Here is a 19,731-nt window from a genome sequence, read left to right as displayed (position 1 = left end):
GGGCAAGCAAGGATGGTTCTTCTCCTAAGGGATCTCGTGGTGTCAGGGGGGAACCAGGGTCACATCTGCTAGGAAAGAAACGTGGAAAACAGCAAGCAGGAAAAAGAGAAAAGAAAATAACAGCAAAAGGCAGCGTGTATCAAGCTTACGATATACGAGGCCCATTCCAAGTACCTCACACATGCTAAGACTTGGGACGCTCCCCGCCACAGGCACAAAGTGTGTGCAGAGAGAGAAAGGGTGGCCAAGCGGGGAGGAAAAGGCCCGCCCCTCCCCGCCCCCTGCAAAGGGTAGGATGAGCCAGGGCCGCTGGGAGGTGTCGGCTTGCATTCCCTTCCCCCCGCCCCCAGCTCTAACCACGCCATCTCTGCCCCCTCCGCCAGGCACACGTCCTTCAAGCGCCACCTGCCACGGCAGATGCACGTGTCCAGCGTGGACTACGGCAACGAGCTGCCCCCCGCGGCGGAGCAGCCCACCAGCATTGGCCGCATCAAGCCCGAACTCTACAAGCAGAAATCGGTGGACGGGGACGATGCCAAGTCCGAGGCTGCCAAGAGCTGCGGGAAACTCAACTTCAGCCTGCGCTATGACTACGAGAGTGAGACCCTGATCGTGCGCATCCTCAGGGCCTTCGACCTCCCCGCCAAGGACTTTTGCGGCAGCTCTGACCCCTACGTCAAGATCTACCTCCTGCCTGATCGCAAACGCAAGCTGCAGACGCGGGTGCACCGCAAGACCCTGAACCCCACCTTCGACGAGAACTTCCACTTCCCCGTGCCCTACGAGGAGCTGGCAGACCGCAAGCTGCATCTCAGCGTCTTCGACTTCGACCGTTTCTCCCGCCATGACATGATCGGAGAGGTCATCCTGGACAACCTCTTTGAGGCCTCCGACCTGTCCCGGGAAACCTCCATCTGGAAGGACATCCAGTATGCCACCAGTGTGAGTACAGCCTTGCCTCCTGGGCTTCTGGAGGATTCCTAGTGTTGGGTTGAGTGGGGTGTGTGCCCGTCCCCCTCACCCCTGGAGGTAGGCGGGCCTTTGCCCTTCGGGATGTGAAGCGGGGACTCTGGAAACTGAGCAGTGGCTCAGCCCACCCTGGGGAAGTCCTTGCACTCCGTCCCAGGGTGGGGTGGGGGCAGCTGAGCTCCCACGTGGGTTGGCAGGGAAGACAATTTTTGTCCATTGCTTCTGATTACACGTTCTGGGGCGGTTCCCTCTACCTGCTAGGCCTTAGGTCTACCACCCGTAGGGTTATCTACCTCTTTGATCATGGGTGAGGACTGGGCCATGTCTCTAGACTGAATCAGACAGCGGCATCTGCCAAGGGCATCCATGTGTACGAGAAGCCTGGAACAGGCAATCAGGAACAGGGCATATTAATCGGGGTGCACGACGTTATGCTGCAGCAACAAATAATCCTAGGATTTGGTAGCTTCAAGCAACCAAGATTTAGTTCCTGTTCAGGTTACACTCTGCAGCTCGGCTGGGTTTCTGCTTTACCTTGTGACTGAGGGGTCCAGGCTGACAGAGGCTCTGTTTAGAGGTGTGTTCCCGTAGGTACCATATCAGGGCAAAGGAGGTGGCGAACCATGCACTATTTCTTAAAGCTTCCATGGCGAAGCAATCCATGTGACTTCTACTCACATTTCATTAGCCAAAGCGAGACACACGGCAACTCAGGAGGGCAGGGCAAAGAAGTCCTACTGTGTGCCCAGGAGGAGAACTTAGTGGCCAACACTAGTGACTGCCACACAGTCCCTGTTCTCAGGCATTGCCTGCCCAGGCCAGTGTGAGCGATGGCGGAGGCCAGCCTGGAAGGGAACCCAAGTCCACACGTAGGACAGGGGGTGCCGAGCTATTCACATTCAACTGCAGTTAACCAGGGAAGAGTCCAAGGAGCTGAGGCTCAAGCTGGCTTTTCAGAGGGAGGACAAGTTTGGCACAGAGAATGAGGAGGGCATATCCAGAGCCCTTTGGTCCACCCAGTGTAGATCCCACAAGTGTGGGTGATGTGCCTCTCTCTAAGCCCATCCAGGCAGCTAAGAGCCAGGTTGAGTGTACCCATCAGATACCAATGGCCTTATGTCTGGGTCTTGAGGGCTAGCTGGTTGAGTGTCTCCCAGGATACTTCTAGCACTGTTTCTCTGGGACAGGGATGACCCTACTCGGTCTGCAGACTCTCCCTTTGAACAGCCAATTCTCAGTATCTCTATGTGTTGAATTTATGAGGAGAGAGGCCAGGAAAATCTGCCCTGCTCTGATGGGAAAAGTATAAGAAAGTTGATTTGTTCGAAGCTTGGTGGGCTCCGTTTCTGCCCTAGGGAAGAACACTGAGACACCCCGTTCTCCCAGCTGGTGCTGACTCTGACCAGATCACTCTGATCCCCCAGTGCGTCCCCCACCTTTGCTTTCATGAAATCCCCAAGAGCAGCACCAGCAGCGGGGTCTGGCAGACGGGGCGGGCAGACGGGGCGGGCTGGAACAGCAGCTGCGCACCGGCGAGCCCAAGAGCTCTGCACTATAAATCACTATGAAGTTTACATCTGGTGCAGCTCTTCCCTTGTGGTCTCATCAGGCAGCAGCTTCATTATGGTGACTGCACAGGTAGAGAAAAGCAGCGTGGTCCTTCCCACGCTGAGGTAGAGGCCCAGAGGTTCCGAGAGAGGGAGGAGTGAGGGCCAGTGGCTAGGGAAGCAGCCACTTCCCTCTCCTGGTTGCTCCCTCTCCTGGACTTTAGCTCCAGGTATGATGCAAGACCTGGGCCTGGAATGGACAGTTGTTGCCTTAAGCCCACTCCTCATAGGGAAGCTAACTTCCTAGACACTAGAACTCTGTGGCTATCCTTGCCCTCATCCCATCCCCTCCGCCCTCCGGGCCCAGCTTTAGAAAATGGCAGATCACTGGGCGCCTGGGTGGCTCAGTCGGTTAAGCATCCGACTTCAGCTCAGGTCATGATCTCACCGTTCGTGAGTTCGAGCCCCGCATTGGGCTCTGTGCTGACAGCTCAGAGCCTGGAGCCTGCTTCGGATTCTGTGTCTCCCTCTCTCTCTCTGCCCCTCCCCTGCTCGTGCTCTATCTCTGTCTCTCAAAAATAAATAAACGTTGAAAAATTTTTTTAAAAAAAAGTAAGAAAGAAAGAAAATGGCAGATCATCCAAAAGGTGTTGGGTAGATAGTCACCATCCTCATCATCCTCAGTTAGTACTGTTCCAGTCCTCTTCCTAAGCAGAACACCGTGCCAGGCACTGGGGAGTGAGTGGGGCTGGGATCGAAGGCAGCCCCTTCGACCCACACAGAAATGTACAATCGAATTATGGAGACAAGAGACGTCCCTGCAGCAGTTAGTGACGCTAAGTAATGAAGAGTGCATTCTGTGTGAAGTTGGAACTGCGGGTTGGGACAGCCCGGGAATATTTCCCGGATAAGGAGGAATGAAGATAGATGGGGAGGGGAAGTATATCTAATCTGATTGAAGAAGGGCTTGCATAGTCACCAGGAGCACAGGGAGGCCGGGCGCGGGAGTTTCTGAAGTTGCGTGGACTCACACACCCTGTCCTGCTTGCAGTCTGAGCTGATGTCCTGCCAACAGGAGGCCCTTGGGGCCCTCCAATCTGCAGCCCCTCCCGTGGGCCGGCGTTCAAGAGTAGGCTCATCCTCCTGGAGGGTGAGGAAAGGGAAGTAAGAAGTAAGAAGGTTGGTGCTTTTACCTGTTTTTTGGAGCTGACTCTGAAGTTGTCATTATTTGGGGGCCAGAGAGACACAAATCATAGTCACTGTGAATGAGCGCTGAGTGCATGTGAAATCCTGCAGCCAGCGTGGTGGGGGCAGTACAGATGAGCACAGGGACTCCCATCTCCCCTGCATGCTGGATTCCACTCCTAGAGCGGCGTTCAGGCCCTGCTCTGCTCAGAACTCTGGCAGCACCTCTGGCCTGCAGGCTGCTCCCCTGCGCGTGCTAACATTCCTGGGTCCTGCATTTGCTCACAAGGTTCCCACTGTCAGGCAGGCCTTTCCCCACTGCTCTGCCTGGCCCAGACCAATCCCCCTTCCAAAGTTCTCTGAGTCCTTCTGCTCCTACCAAAATTGCTCCTCTAGATATGTCCCGAATCATATTCGGTCTTGCAAAGTCCTCCGCATGGCTCAGGAATACCTTTTGTCCCACATTTGACTTTCTCTTGTATTTTTCCTCAGGGCTGAGTGTGTCATTTTCTGCAAACGTGAGAATCAGCACTTTCTTGTTGAATGACCAGTGGTTTAGTTAATTCCATCAAAACTATATACTGGTACACCAAGAAAGGATTCTTGAAAAAGCAATGGGAATCGGGTATGGTTAATCTGGGAAGGCTTCCTGGAGAAGGGCAAATAATATTTTGAAAACTGGGTTAGAGCCAGGCTTGGTGGGGACAGAGGCAGCCTGTCCAGCCCTTCAGAGGTATGGTTCAGGGAGACGGTTTGTGTCTGGAGCGGCAAGTTGATTAACCTGTTGGATCAGAGGGTCTGGACTGAAGTGGGGGTCAGTGACCCACGGGTTAGGGAGGACAGGCACTGTGAGAATCGGGGTTTAGGAGGCTGCTCTGAGGTCGCGTGAGTCTGTGAATGCTGTCTCCTTGCTGGTCCTTACACTTGCATTGGGGTATCACATTCAGCCCTGGCAGGTAGAACCAGGTGTGTCCCTCGTTTTGGCTCCAGCCCAAGTTGGTGTGAAGTAGCAAAGCCTGGAACATTCCTACTGTTTTCTCACAACCGCTGAAATAAGAAGTTCCCAGGCTAGTGAAAGGGAGGTGTACTTCTTGGGGAACCTAGCTCTTGGTTCATTGCACATCTTAAGCCACGAGGGACATTTGCCTCACCGCCCCCACGTTGTTCTGGAGGGAAGCCTGGGAGCAATGGAGGTTGCACACACCTCGCCAGGCTGGAGAGTGAGAAGCCGGCAACCCGGACGTGCCAGAGTCATTGGAGGCCTCTTCTGTTCCACTGAATCGAGGAGCTCAGAGTGGGAAGGAAATCGTGGAAATTCATTAAATCCACTCCAGCCCCAGGCAGGGGTGCCCCCCCCCCCCCCGCGCTCTTGCTGCCCCCCACTCCTGCCTGGCTTGACTAAGCGCCCCTGGTGGTCTCCTGGGCGTTCCCAGCAGCTTGCCGGTTTCCCTCCGCCTAGAACTTCGATTGGCTGAAATCCCTCTGCCCTTCCCTCCCCCACCTTCTACCCCAGTCTCGTTATTTCTATATAAAGCTGTAGATTTATCATTATAATAGAGCCGCCGTCACCCGGGTTTGCTAACATCCCTGTAATCTTGTAGTTATTGCTACAGAGGCCTCAGACCCCACTGCACACAACTGTTCTGTCGCTATTTCTGCTCCTTGGTGGCGGGGGAAGGTGAAGCCTGTAATTGGGGCCATAAATATGTGTTGTGCTTGGTGGCATTAACGGACTCAGCCATCTTCCTGCCTTACCAGATCCCTGACAGGCCGGAGAGAGCAGGTCTGGGTGTGTGTGCGCATGGGTGACGGTTGTTTGGGGTGATGGTGTGCTCTCAGGGACCCTGGGCTCAGAGTCTGCGGGGAGGAAGAGAGGCCATATGTGGCAGAACAGTCTCCAGCCTGGGAATGAGCAGGGCTGTACAGAGCGAGCTCGGGCTTTGGTGCCAAACAGACCTGGGTTGTATTCTTGCTTCTGCTCTTTCTGGCTTTGAGACCTCGGGGACTTTACCTAAATTATGCCTTGGTTTCCACATCAGCAACACCGGGATAATACTGGTAGGTAGATCGCCTGTAGCGATATTTATGTAGAAAAGTCGGGGCTCCTGGGTGGCTCAGTCACTTTCTTGATTTCAGCTCAGGTCACGATCTCACTGTTTGGTGAGTTTGAGCCCTGCGTTGGGCTCTGTGCTGACAGCGCAGAGCCTGCTTGGGATTCTCTCTCCCCTTCTCTCTCTGCCCCTCCCCCACTTGAGCGTGCATGTACATGCTCTCTCTCTCTCTCTCTCTCTCAAAATAAATAAATTAACATTTAAAAAAAAAGTAAACATACCTGAGATGCCTAGGTCAACACTGTCACAGAGCCCCTAAGCCCCATTGTCACAGTGACTTCCCTTCTAGCTCAGCCTGTGGGTCACTGCACCACTCTCAAACCTGACCCCCTACTTGGGTCCAGACCGCCTATTCTGACAGGTTGTTGGTTATTCTCATTCTTATTTCTTGTCTTAGCCATGCCATATGTGTTCTGTGTGACCTTGGAAAAGTGACTTGTCCCCTCTGAGCTGCAGTTAACTCAGTGTTAAGCCAGCTTCAAATTTCCGAGATTCTGAGATTCTTGGCTGGTCTTACTGAGAAGTGTGGGGCTCTCTTGCTTTCAGAGCAGAGTTACCCAGTCCCTGGGAGTGTGCCCATAGGAGAGGCCTCAAGCTCAGGTTAACAGGCCACTGGGCAGAATTTCCAGACAAATTCTCCTCCCTGAAGTGTCAGTAAGAGTCAGTCCTCTCTTCAAGCCCCTGGGAGACATCTTTCCTCCAGGGGGCTTCTGCCACAAGGAGCCCCACTCCCCACCAACAAGCTGTCTTCCTCCTTTTCCCATAAGGCACAGTCCCGTGGAGGGGACTTAGCTCCCTCCTCATCCACCTCCTTTCACGTCCCTGTTTACCGGGGTGGGGGTGGGGGGTGGCCCTTGACTTGAGCTCCTACCAGGGGCCTAGAGCACAAACAACTTTATCACATTTTATCCTCACCACAAGACTTATTATCATCCCCTTTTCGTAAACAAAGAAATGAAGGATCAGGTTAAGTGACTTACCAGCGTCACCCGTCACCCGGAGAGAAGGTGGTAACCAGCCAAGATTCAGATTGGGATCTTCAACCAAGCCTGTGTTCCTTGCACAGCTGGAGCGGAGCAGGATTACATTGCTCCCTGGGGCAGAAGACAGATCTTGAGATTGTGTAGCTCATCAAGGGATCTGGAAGAGAGCTTTGTTTTCTCCTTGCCCTGGTTAAGTTCTCTCCTTCTTCTCGTTCCGGGGGGCGGCTTTTGTGCTGACACTGGGACTCCTTTACCATCTCCCCAGGATTCTTCCTGTGGGAAGTGGCCTGACATTCACGGCTCTTTTGTTCAACCAACATTTATGGCGCTTCAAGTGTGTGTGGTCAGTTACATCACCAAGCAGTTGTTGGGTGTAGAAGCTTGACCTGGCTGTGGAAAGGGTGGCAGAGAAAGAGCCCTTCCTCTCGGAGTGCCCAGGCTAATGGGCACCTTAGAGCAAACCCAGTGGCCCCTCAGCCCCCTCGCACACACGGCACATGCTTGGGGACAGACAAGTTCAGGAGACTTGCAACAAAACTATGCTCTACTACAAGCCCTGTGCAAAAATGTTGTGCAGAAGTGGAGAAGAGAAATCAGAGTCAGAAAAGGAAAGTTTTAGGCTAGGCCTTGATGGCAGTGAGCGTAGGGCGTGCTAAAAAGTGGGGGTAACAGAGGTAGGGGAGTGTGTTTCTTTATTTTCTCCAGATTGGGGGAAGGATCCAGAAAGAACTTCTCTCACATCAGATTGTTGTTTGTTTGTTTTTTTTTTTTCCCTTCGTGCCAGACTACTTGTGTAATTAACTATATACCGGGCACCAGCTTAGCATTGGGAATTTGATGACTTAAACTCCAGTCCTGTCCTCAAAGCCCCATAGTCTGACGGGGGAGGCAGCTCTGCCATCCCAAGGGACGTGCAGGTCCTCGCTAACCCAGCATGTTGAGGAAGGCTCGCCTCCTGGAATGCAGTTGCCTCTCGCCAGAAAAGAATTCAGTTGTATCCCCTTCTCACGCCCACGTACTCAAGTCAAATGAGATCCAAGGGTAGCCACAAAAGGCCTTTTCAAGTAGAGCTGAAGAATCAGCGAAATTGATCCACAGTGACTCATTAAATCACCGTGGGATGAAGCCTCCCCAAGGCTCATTGACCAGCCGTTCGATGCAGCTCACACCTTGGATCTCAGGCCCACGGGGCCATCCCGGCTGGAAGGTGGGCGGGACAAGAGGGAAGCATGATGAATCTTCATCTGCTCAATGTACCTTCAGGGATCCCTCACAGAACTTATGTGGGTCTAAGAACAACTGAAAAGGCAAATAGAGGCCTTGCTTTCAAGGAACTTATCGCTTGCTGAGTGAAGGAAGGTGTCAGAGCAAGTCGATGTAATCAAAAGAACACAATAGTTTGAAGTGATTATGGAGGGCGGGTGATTGGGATGAGGGTACGGTCGGCAGAAGTTGGGAGCAAAAGCTGAGCTTTGGGGACACCCACAGTCACGGAGGAGGAGGCCGGCAAAGGACAGGAATCAGGAGGAGACCGAAGAGAAAAGAGGACTGAGGAAGCAAGGGGAAAGACAGTCGGGCAGGGATCTGTCCCCACTGTCCATGAGGCACCGAGCGTGGTCCAGGGCCCTGGGGCTGCACTGCTAAACAAAGTCTTTGCTCTCAAGGTGATTACACTCGGGTTGGGGGACACAAATGGGTTGGTGAGGCAAACAGTACGTCAGAAGGATACTGTGGAGAAAGCAAAGCAGGGAAGTATGGTGGGGAGGGCGGTCTGAAGAAAGGATTGTGGGTGGGAGAAGAGGGTGGGGGACAGGCTGGTCAGGAGAGACCTCCCCGAGAGGCGCCCTCTGAGTAGATCCGAACGATGACCAGAAGAGAGCCATGCAGATATCTGGAAGAAGAGAGGTCCAGGCAGAGAGCAAGGCAAATGCAAGGAACCTGAGATGGGAGGGCGCCTGGCTTGGTCAGAGAGCAGTCAGGGGGCCGGTGTGGCTGAAGCGGAAGTGGGCGGGGAGGGCGTGGAGCAAAAGACGAAAGGAGAGGAGTAAAGGGGTGGGAAAGCTTAATGGGGCTCCACAGTCACACATTTTTAACTATCCCTGTGGCTGGCAGGTCGGGCGCAGACTATACAACCAGGGCAAAGACAGAGAAATCAGTGGGGAGGCCACTGCCGTAAAAAAGAGACAGCAGTGGCTTGCGCAAGGATGGTGGAGACCTAAGACCTGGCTTGACTCTGCATATATTGTAAAAGCGGAACTGGCAGGCAGTATTTGCTGGCAGATTGGGCATAGGGTTTGGGGTATGGGGAAAGAGAAGAATCAAGGTTTTCAGCTTGAGCAGCTTGGGAGGGACTCACCATTCACAGAGTTGGGGAATCCTGGAGGAAGGATCCATTTGGAGAGAAGATCAGAGGCTCAGGTTTGCACACATTATATTCCCAGATATATGTCCCAGATACTTCTGGGACATCCAAACGGAGTTGTTGGATAGGAACTTGGATATAGTGCCTAGGGTCCAGAGAGAGGCCTTGGCTAAAGAAATAAATGTAGGGGCACCTGGGTGGCTCAGTCGGTTGAGTTTCGGACTCTTAATTTTGGGCTCAGGTCATGATCCCACAGTTCATGGATCAAGCCCCATGTCAGGCTCTGCACTGACAGCACGGAGCCTGCTTGGGATTCTTTCCCTCCCTCTCTCTCTACCCCTCTCCTGCTATCTCTCTCTCTCTCAAAATTAATTAATTAATTAAAAAAAATAAATGTAGGAGAAGTCAGCATATAAATGGCGTTAAAAGCCACGAGACTAGTTGCGATCCCACGTTTAGAGATCCACATTTAGACTGAGCCTTGGGACTGTCCTCTCTCGTGGGGACTGGGAGGAAAAATCAGCAAAGATGACTGACCCCTAAGGGCCGGTGAGGTAGGAGGAAAAGCAGGGAAGAGCGGTACCCTGGGAAGCAGAGAAGGTATTTCCAGGATGAGAGGGAAAGACCAACGGTATCAGGTGGGCCCAGTAAGAGACACCCTGAGGCCTTCCCGGTTTTCCCAACATCACGTGACAAGAGCCCATCTGGGGAAGAGGTCACGTGTGGAAGATTGGGACATGGGATGTACCGTTTTAGGGGAATTTTCCTCCCAATGTGATTTAAAGGACTAAGAAGGTTTGGCAGTGTGTCGTCAGGCTGGCTCCAGGCATGGGTCATGCCTTGGGGAAGGCCAGGCTGGGATGGCGGGCGGGGTGAGAGGCGTCAGCCCATGCAGGGCAACTCGGGCCAAAATAAAACACTCCATCAGGAGTTTGCGACAAAGGCTCAGTATCCCTAGAATTCTGCCTTAAATTCCCAGGTGTCTGGACTCTTGCAGGCAGGACGAACCCAGGCTAGAAGCAGAGAGGGAGAGCTTCCAAAAAGAGGCCCACGGGGCAATTTGGGGTCACAGAGAAGGCACGGGAAGTATGAGGGAGCAAGCCTCGGCCTGGGCTGCCTGCCCAAACCGCGAAGACTGCTCCCCAAGCCGTTCTGCCGGAGATGCTCTGAATAATGTATGAAGCCTGTCATCCCTGCTCGCTGTTTCAGCGGCCAGGGCCCCAAGTGAGCCCTCCAGGCTGCCTGACCTGCGCCTGGGTCAGAGGTCACCTGGGTCGAGAGGGGCTGCAAGGCTCCCTTGTTTGAATGCTGCTCCCTGGGACTGCTAATGTTCATTTACCCCCACACTCCCTTGGGCCTGGCCCCATTATCCTTACTCTTCTCTGGAATGCTGAGCCCCGAGCTCTCGACCCGCACTCCCTCCCTCGGGCAGGTGCGCAGAAATGTCCAGACCTCGCTCCTGCGTGCCAGTGCAGAGGACAGCTGGGTGGGTCTTTCCTTTGCTCTCCTCCATGAAGAAGGGAGGAGAGGCAGGGCCTGGCCTCCTCCCTGGAAGGATGTCTTGATCAGATGAGGGCATCAGAGCCAGGAGCAACGTTTCCAGCTCAGAGCCAGGACCGCAGCCCTACCCTCCAAGCTCATGTCGGGAGGACACTGGAAGGGCATGCACCCAGGGGTCCTCCATGCTCAGAGCTCAGATCCTGAGAATGTGGCTCACCCTTCTAGGTCCCAGGTTCTGAGGCCAATAGGGCCGAGGCTTTCCTAGACAAGGACTGCTGAAAATCCATCAGGAGCCCAGCCAGGGGAAGAGGTGGGGCATGGGGTCCGAGCTCCATTGCACAGGCAGCGTGCTGGGGAGACGGCACACACTCCCAGAGCAGCAGCAGGGCCCTGCATGCCCGTCAGTGCTCCAGGTCTGCGAGTTCTTCCAGCAGAGGTGCTGGGCGCGCACTGCCCCTTCCACACCCCCTCACTTGAGCCAGCTGGGACCAGGAGCCGTTCTCGGGTACATGGGGTTGAAGGTTTCCCCTGTGGTGCTGCAAAACAAAGCTAATTGGTCCAGACAGGGCCCTGACCTGGCTGTAAGCAGAGTTGCTCAATAACCGCTTCACTGGCCTTGGGTGTTCTCTCTTGGTAAGAGAGCCTTCCCCGAGGCTTCAGAGGATACGGCCTTCAGAGGCTGCCAGAGGCTCAGAACGGTGGAGCTCACCCTTGATAAATTCCTAGCATCCAGACAGCCCCGCTGCCCACTCCGCTTCCTGCAGAGCCCAGCTCCCACTGGCAACTGGACTGGAGCCTTGCTCTGCCTCCCTCCTCTGCTCGCGGCTTCACCCCTGCCCTGCCACAGCCCCTTGTGCACTTCATTAGTATGCTGCGCATCTCAATAGTATAAATATCTAATCTTTGCCTTACACGAGAATGAATGGGAAATCATTAGGCAGCGAGCTCATGCATCAACCAAAATCTATTCCGCTAACACTGGAGCACTTTCTGCGCTTCCCCCACCTTGCCGCACAGAGCATATGCACGGGTCTTGTCGCTTCTATCACCTGATAACCCACAGTGACATTTTCTCCTGGAGAGAGATTATTTGGTCACAAGGGAAGCAACAGCCAAACCTTCCCTCTGGACACTGTCAAGGACATTCAGACTCCAGAATTCGTTCAGGAGGAAGGGACTGTACTGGGTCCTCTAGATCGGCATAAGTGCAGAGACTGGGGTCACTGGATGTAACCATGAGCAGAATAGCAACCACCTTGGGAGAACTGGGGCAGCCTCTGAGGGGTTTCTGTGGACCACAGTGCTAGCACTTCATGTTCTCATGGACTTGGGGAAGGTCAGAATTGGAAAGGGCCTCAGAGATGACTTATCTGGCCTCATGTCCTCCTCCTCCAGATGATCAAGTCATGGCCAGAGAGGTCATGCTTGTCTGGGGTGGCTCGGTGAGTCCATGCAAATCTGGACCCCAAACCCAAGATCTCATCCTGTGCTCTGGCTACTGCCCTTTATGGGGAATTCTCTTGCCCTGGTTTCTGTTACTCACTCGTCATCTCTCCCCTTCCCTTCCAAAGTCATTGCCTACTGGCTGTCTTCCTTCTATGCCTGTGAGTCTCTGAATCCTGCAAGGAAGAGGGTCAAGAGATGACCAGGAGTCCAAGGCATGAAGTGTCAAAGGGCACATGGCAAAGACCACGTTCTCACTGCCCACAGCCTCTTGCTTGGAAGAGACTTCTAGTCTCCACTGAGACTGGAAATAGGGCAAACCAACAAGCAATGTCAGCACAAAAACCAAGGAGGAAAGAGAGGCCATTTATCACAGTGCCTGAGACCCAAAGTCAACTAAGCCCGACTTCAAAGCCTCCCCATTGCACATAAATATTTATCCTTTGGAGGAGGAAGGAGGCAGGGCTAGCCGTAGGGGGTCTAGGTCAACCTTGTCCAGTTGCTAGCGTGTTTCTAGGGTATTTTAGCATCAGCAACTATGTAGAAATATGTGGCCTCTCCAGCAGACAGCATTCCCCACCCTCCCTCCCCCGCAAAGCCCGTGCCCATCTGGCCCCCATTCACCCTCATCGGTTGTCCCTGTAGGCACATTTTCCTCTTATGTCTGAGTTGACACCTACTCATTCTCCATGAATATTCAATGCCTTCCTCTCTGGACAAAGTCTCTAAGACCTTGAGGGTCTCTCTAGGGCTGTAGCAAAACTTGGGATTGAGAGTTTCTGGCACAGTCCACTTGGCCTAGAGACAAGACTCAAAGCAGGTAGAGCACCCCGGGCACAGCCTGGCGTTCAGGGAGTGCACCAGCATCCCTGACTATGACACTGGTTTCTCCGGGAGGTAATTTATATTGTGATCAGAAAGCATGTGTTTGAGTCTGTGCAGTGGGGTTGAGGCGCCAGGAGAAGGGACGGAAGAACAGGGCTCAGATTACTGTCTGTGGGGAGTCCGATTACAGGTGTAAGCGGGCATCAGCTAGGGCTTCTCTGGCTCTTATGTGCCAGGCTCCGGGTGACAAAGCTTACCTTTCATCCTCACCACGTCCCTGCAGGGTGGATACTGCTGTTGTCCCCAGTTTTCAGGAGGGGAAACTCAGGCAACCTGCTCAAGAGCAAAAAGCCAGGGAGATACAGAGCCAGGAGCCAAACCCAGGTGACTTGGCCGTACTGTATGTGCCCCAGGCCTCCCCTCTGCTGCCTCTCAGGAGCTGGCTAGGGAGGGCTGTCCCCAAGGTCCTGCCTCTTCGGGGATGGGGAAGCAGATGTCCTCCCTTTCACTCTAATTTCCCGCCTCTTCTGAAATGTCCTCCTCTCTGTCTCTGGTAGCTCTTCCTTCACTGACCCAGTCATGGGACATAAGCCCGGTCCACCCATCCCCAGGCAAAACAAAGTGAGTAGCCACACTTTGGTTGGAGGTTTGCTGTCATGGGAACTGTAGCTCTCCCCCCACCACCCAGTGGAGAACCCGGCAAAACCCTGTGGACTGCTGGTGAGCACCCGCTCCGAGGGCCTCTCCCACCAAGCCTCCATAGACTGCCGGCTCCTGTCCTTCTCTGGGCTCCTCTCCACCTTCCTCAGCTTCCAAGACTCAAAGCACAAACAAATAAACAAAGGCCCTCCTTAAATTGCCCTGGGCAATTAGTTCTCTCCAGCTCCTATGCCTGGGCCGGATTCCAGCTCCATCTTCGAACATTCAAAACCGTCAGAGTATTCAGTTGAGTAATGATGGACCATCTTCTCCAAGAGCAGTGGAAGCCTGAGACTGGTTTATTGCCTTTCCCAGGCTCCACCCTCCAGAGAAGGCAATTGTGGTTTTCAGTAACGTTTGCTTTCTCTTGTTACCTAACAACTGCTGTGGCCACTGGCATTCTGTGAGCCCATAAAATGGCATGTGGGGCCCTCCCTGTGTATGCGGGAAGAAGTCCCTCCTTAGCGGGCTAGGCGGAGGGACCACCAAGATAGGAAAGGGGAAGACACCCTCCATCTCAGCCCTCCCAGTTCTGCCAGTGGGTTGAGCTCTTCCCACCAAGGGAGGCGCCAGACTTGTATATGTCTTGGATGGGGTCTCAGCCAGGAAGGATACGGGCTGTTAGGAGACCATAGATGAGTGTTGAGAAAAGAAAGGATGCCACTCCCCAGAAATGGGCAGAGAGTTGCCAGAGGAAACCCCAGGGATGGGCCTGCGAGGCTGTCCCAGCCCTTCAGGGCTAGAGCCCAACGATTAAAGACTCCAAAAGCATTCTACCTGCAAGCCTTTTGCATTGTCTGTGGTTATTTCCATTTAACTCTTAGTATTTAGAGAAGTTCCTATAGGCCATTTCAGGGATGCTGTGGGAACCAGGAGTAGACAAGATTTGGGTCTGCACTTGAATTAGAGCTTTATTTTTAAAATTTTTAATTAAGTTTATTTATTTATTTATTTGAGAGAGAGAGCAAGCAAGTTAGGGGCAGAGCAAGAGAAAGGAGAGAGAAAATCCTAAGCAGGGTCCGCATCATCAGCACAGAGCCCAACGTGGGGCTCGAACTCACGAACTGTGAGATCATGACCTTAGCCGAAATCAAGAGTCGGACGCCCAACCAACTGAGCTTTAATGAGAGTGCACAGGCAGAACTCGAGGGGGCAGCTAAACCCAGAGAAAAGTCCCGGAAGAAGGGGGAGCTTCAGTCCCTCCTCGCCTGGCAAGCCCTCTCCAGAGCCCCTTTCTTTGAATAAGGGAGTCCTGTCTTTGTGGGGCAGGATGGGGAGAGATTGTTCCTCCCACCCCCTAGAAGAGCACTGCGTGGGGCTCCTTCCCTAGGGGGCTGAGTGAGTCCATTCCTCCCGAGAGCCTTTGGCTGACTCACGTCTTGGTAGTGACACATTGGACCGTGTGCTAGGAACAGTCCAACATCCAGAGAGAGAAAACAGCTCTGGTAGTGTATCTTGCAAACATGATGAGCATTGCCCTTCTTGAGAAGCTGGGGACAGGCTGGCTTTGTGATTTGAGGCACCTGCTGGAAAACGCTTCCCCCCGCATCGCAGAAACCATCTCTGGCTGAGTCACCACCTGCCCCAAGGTCCCCGCTGAAGTGACACTCGGAGGAGCCCCCCCTACCACGTCCTCAAATGTATCATCAGATGCATCAGATTAATCATGCGTCAGATTAGCTGCAAGTTAGCAGAAAGTGGAAGAGCAGGAAGGAAGGCCGTAGAACAGCTGAGTTTTGAGAGCCTCGAGGGCAGCGGGGAAAGGGGGTGTGATTCAGCAAGTTGTCCTGGGAGGGCAGACCCTGGACAGTTTGAAGGTAGGGGTTAGGGCTCCAGGGTGGCTTTTAAGGGGGAGAAACAGGGGCACTAAACTTCCGTCTTGCTTCTGGGCCTTTTTGGTAGGTCTGAGGAAAAAAAGAGGCCAGGGGAAAAGGCAGGCAGCGAGCGCCTTTGTAATTCCAATTCCTGCTGACAGGACCTTTTTTTTTTTAATATATATTAGTAAATCCTATCCAAGTCTGGGCAGACACGCAGCTGTCTTTAGGGAGTGAGTGTTCCCTAAGGAAAAATAATCACCCAACACTATTTGGGCGCTGTTTACCAGAGAAACTCTGGCGGAACAGTTGTTTCTCCTTGCGTGAGATGGGAAGGAGATTCTCAGCAGTGTCCTGACGCCTCCAGTGTGGCCAGCTGGTATCAGCAGGGGCCTCCCTGGGCCTGACCACAGCAGCAGCCCTGCATACACACACACACACACACACACACACACACAGTGTGGGTCCCCGACATGAGCTTGTTTGATTAGCTTTTTGTCATTTCCCCTCCTCAGAGGGCTCCAGCTGCCCAGAACAGGACACTTCCGGTTGCCCTAAGAAACTCCCTTTGGAAAAGAATGTTCTGGGGAAGACCTTGGGTCCTAAAGATTATGCAGCTTACTAATCAATGCCCATACGAGTGCTTATAATAAGCCCACAACTGCTCCAGGTTGTGTCTCACACAAGTCGAGAAAAGAGGATAAAGATTATTTCTTGGTTTCACTCGTGGGGAAGCTGAGAATAAGGGGGTACAGCTGTTTTAAGGCCACACAGTCAGCTCGGGGCTGTCGGGCAGGCCCCACGAGGCATTTAGCAGATATGGTGTCAGCCCTCAAAGACTTTCAAGTAAGCAGGACTTGGAGTCGGGAGATCAAGGCTTGAATCTTCCTGCCTCTGCTGTGTGGCCTCAGATGGATCATGTCCCCTCTCTGTTTCCTCATTAGTAAAATTGCAAAACAACCTGTATTTCACAAGGTTGCGGTGAGGCTGTATTAAGTATCAATGAGAAAGGACCTTCACAGCTTCTTGCCATAGGTGATTGCTCCTGATGCCAACAGCAATAATACCTAACGTGCTTATAAAGCACTTTCCAAGTTTATGACCGCATTCCAAGTTCATGACCCAGTAAGAAATCAGTATTTCTATTTTATAGATGAGGCAAACTGAGGAAATTTCTGGAATCACATTTTTTAAACTCTTTTTTTTTTAATTTCTAAAACAACGTTTATTTATCTTGAGAGGGAGATAGAGAGAACATGAGCAGGGGAGGGGCAGAGAGAGAGAGGAAGACAGAGCATCCCAAGCAGGCTCTGAGCCATCAGCGCAGAGCCCAACGTGGGGCTTGATCCCACAAACTGTGAGATCATGACCTGAGCCAAAATCCAGAGTCGGATGCTCAACCGACTGAGCCACCCACACATGGTTTTAGCACAGAAAACCAAAACAGATCCTTTTCTTTAAAAGGCGTATGGCTGTAATATATTTCATCCTTCCTTGCCTCAAGGCAAATTATTACAGTTGTGTTTTAGATATTTTGGAAAATACAGAAAGCCGCGCAAAACAGAAATACTGTTCACCATAAGCCCATTGTCCTGAGATAACCGCCGTTACTATTTTGATGATCTCCAAAGTCCTCCTGTTGCTGAGAAAAAATCACATGGATGCGGCAGAGACTCAGACAGTGCTGATGCATTGACTAGACGAGGCCTGGAAGTTCTGGGGTTAAGTGATTCTGGAAGAATGCTGGAAGGAAGGGAAGGATGTGTGTGGAGAAGAGGAAGGGGATGGTTAGACGTGTAGGTCCGAGGCTCAGAGGTGGAGTAGTCAAGCCAGACTCACTGGTCTGGTCGGCCCCAGGCCTGCCTTCTCACCACAGACCACGGCCAATCCTTATCTATTATTAGCCAACCCTGAGCACCCTGAGGTGTGAGCAGGAGGAGGGGCTGCTGGTCACGAGGCTGACACATCCCTGGAGGGTTCTGGGGAGACTTAGAACCTCACAGTGAACTGCTGACCTTCCCATGGGGGACCCCAGGAAGCTCCTCCGTGGGCAGTGCAGCAGGGACAGCTTCTACTAAGGCCTGCCTCCAGATGTGGCAGGTGTGAGGTCTGGTATAGGTCCATTCCCCTACCCAGGAAGCATCAGGCCGCTCTGAGAAAGCAGGATGGCTGTGGGAGTCTTCCCACCATGTTGGACTGGGTGCCATCCAGCTAGACCCTCTTCACCAGTCCCTGGGTCCAGACCATACATGGCGCAGGTGCCCCGGGGCACGGGCCCGTCTTGTCATTAATAATAATGTTACTGACAGGTCTTGCTTGCCTTTATATGGCACTATTGGATTTAAAGAGCTTTTTGCACACATTGTCTCATTTAATCCTCAGCAAGTCTTGGTAGGGGCATTATCCTAAGTCTGCAGATAAAGCAAATTAAGCTAAGAGAGACAAAGTGAACTGTCTGAAGTTTGCACCCCGAGTAGCAGAAACTTTCATTTATTTTTGTCTGTTACTTTGTGTTGCTCCCAAACGGATTTAGCTAGCTCGTAAGACCTATACCGTGATTAAAACTAAGTTTAAAACATCATACAAATATAGCAAAAGGATCCATGAAGGACAGTCAAATGAAGTTCAGAGAAGCCGCTACACAGCACAGCAGGTCCTGCTGTCCACCATCCAGAGTAGGCACACATTTGACCTGGAGTGTTCTAGCAGCTAATGCAAAGAGGGAAACATAGTCCCAGAATTCTGTGTCCATGAAAACAGACCAGGTGCTTGGGGGAAAGCAAAGCTCTTCCTGGCCCTAGCACAGGAAAGAATAATGAACATCATGGGGGCTGTTCAAAGCGTGGCCTTCGAATTCCAAAACGGTAGCCCTGTAGGCCTCAGTTTCTTCATCTGCAAAGTGGGGGTAATCATAAGACCTAGTTTTGACTAAATTTGTTTTGACAAATGAGATGCTCTTTAAAAGATTGATGAAAATGATTAACTGGGGGTGCCTGGGTGGCTCAGTCGAGCATCCGACTCTTGATTTTGGCTCAGGTCATGATCTCATGGTTTGGTTCATGGATTTGAGCCCTGCATAGGGCTCTGCACTGACAGCTCAGAGTCTGCTTGGGATTCTCTGTCTCCCTCTCTCTCTGCCCGTCCCCTGCTTGCGCACGCTCTCTCTCTCTCTCAAAAATAAATACACATTAAGAAAAAAAAAGAAAAGAGTAACTGAGATAATATATGTAAAGCTCTGTCACTCACTACTTAATCAGGAATCCAGAAGCATTTGGGGGAATCCCAAACATTGGGTAATGAGTGTGACGAATTTGATCCCTATGGCGACCTTTCGGAAAATCAAGCTGGTTTGACTTGGTGATTAAGAGGGTGTGTGGGTTCAAGCCACATGCCCCTGCTCTTTAGTTGATATCTCTGGTTTATATCTCTGTGACTGTCTCTGTGCTTGCTTCCTCACCTGTAAAATGTGGGTAAGAATAATTCCTATTCCATAAACACACAGAGGGCTTAGCCAGTGCCCAGCGCATGGCAAGCTCTCAGTGAATGCTGGCTATGGGTAGTGGGTTGACTGTTTTTCCTTGTAATCATCCTTAACTGTGGTAGAGGTAGGCAGTCCCTGGAATCTGGGGATTTTGACTTTCTTCCTGCCACCCATTGGTCTCGTTTGTTTGTATGTCCCTTGTAGCTCGTAACCCTTAGCCCTTAACGGCATCTAGTAGGTACTCAATTTATACACGTGGGGTGAAATTGGAAAGTGAGAGAAAGGGGTTCCAAAGTGGTCTAGGAATTGGGGAACTCCCTCTAGTGTCACCTGGGCCACACAGCCTTTCAAAGCCTTGTTTCCCTGATCTGTAAAATGAGAAGAGATCTTTGTAATATCTAAGGCCTCCCGAGCTCTTACACTGATTACCACAAAGAGGGCTTTACTCTGAAACTACTCACTGCAGAAGGTGCTTGGTCGGGAATCCTTTAAAGAGACCCAGCTCCCACCTTAGTCTTGAAGAAGGCACGGGGCTAGGGGAGTGGCTGGGCGCTCTGCAGAGCCAGGGGCCATGTGGACGTCAGTGAACATGGGTTCTGTCAGTTCCCGTTGCCTGGCCTGGAGGTCAGGGGCCTGGGTCTGCCTGGGAACACACTGTTTCCACTCTCGTTTGGGGCCTCCCCCCTTGAGGAAGAGTGGCTTCCGCCGACAGGACAGGAGATGCTCTGTGTGGTGTAAGAGGAAAGGCAGATGGGAGTCGGGTAGGGAGGAAGGGTAAGAAGGAAGCATTGGCTGCTGGATTCCTTCTGCAG

At 52.5% G+C, this 19,731-nt stretch overlaps 1 protein-coding gene and 1 long non-coding RNA gene across 15 annotated transcripts in view; one reads left to right on the top strand and one right to left on the bottom strand.

Annotated features, from left to right (window-relative positions):
- The window catches only part of LOC123598490, a 116,825-nt gene that overhangs the window by 1,280 nt on the left and 95,814 nt on the right, over window positions 1-19,731 (bottom strand). For 2 of the 5 annotated variants that reach the window (XR_006712645.1, XR_006712644.1), the window contains exons 3-4: window positions 6,793-6,952; window positions 5,034-5,558 (exon numbers count right to left, since the gene is read on the bottom strand). This is a non-coding gene — a long non-coding RNA (uncharacterized LOC123598490). Of the gene's footprint in view, window positions 1-3,349; window positions 3,660-4,905; window positions 4,990-5,032; window positions 5,559-6,792; window positions 6,953-19,731 lie in introns of those variants that run through there. The other 3 variants (XR_006712643.1, XR_006712646.1, XR_006712642.1) reach the window with 3 other exon arrangements.
- Window positions 1-19,731, top strand: part of SYT6 (synaptotagmin 6) — a 61,585-nt gene that overhangs the window by 12,790 nt on the left and 29,064 nt on the right. For all 10 annotated transcript variants that reach the window (XR_006712641.1, XR_006712640.1, XM_045478720.1 and 7 more), the window contains exon 3: window positions 384-942. Coding sequence is in view for 8 of the 10 variants with exons in the window: in XM_045478720.1 (XP_045334676.1) it covers window positions 384-942 (559 nt within the window). In the remaining 2 variants the exon portion in view is untranslated. The remainder of the gene's footprint in view (window positions 1-383; window positions 943-19,731) is intronic.

This window comes from Leopardus geoffroyi, chromosome C1, assembly GCF_018350155.1.
Source record: "Leopardus geoffroyi isolate Oge1 chromosome C1, O.geoffroyi_Oge1_pat1.0, whole genome shotgun sequence".
Classification (NCBI taxonomy): domain Eukaryota; kingdom Metazoa; phylum Chordata; class Mammalia; order Carnivora; family Felidae; genus Leopardus; species Leopardus geoffroyi.
The sequence above is the reverse complement of the archived record's forward strand: the minus strand, read 5'-3'. Positions and strand labels throughout refer to the sequence as shown.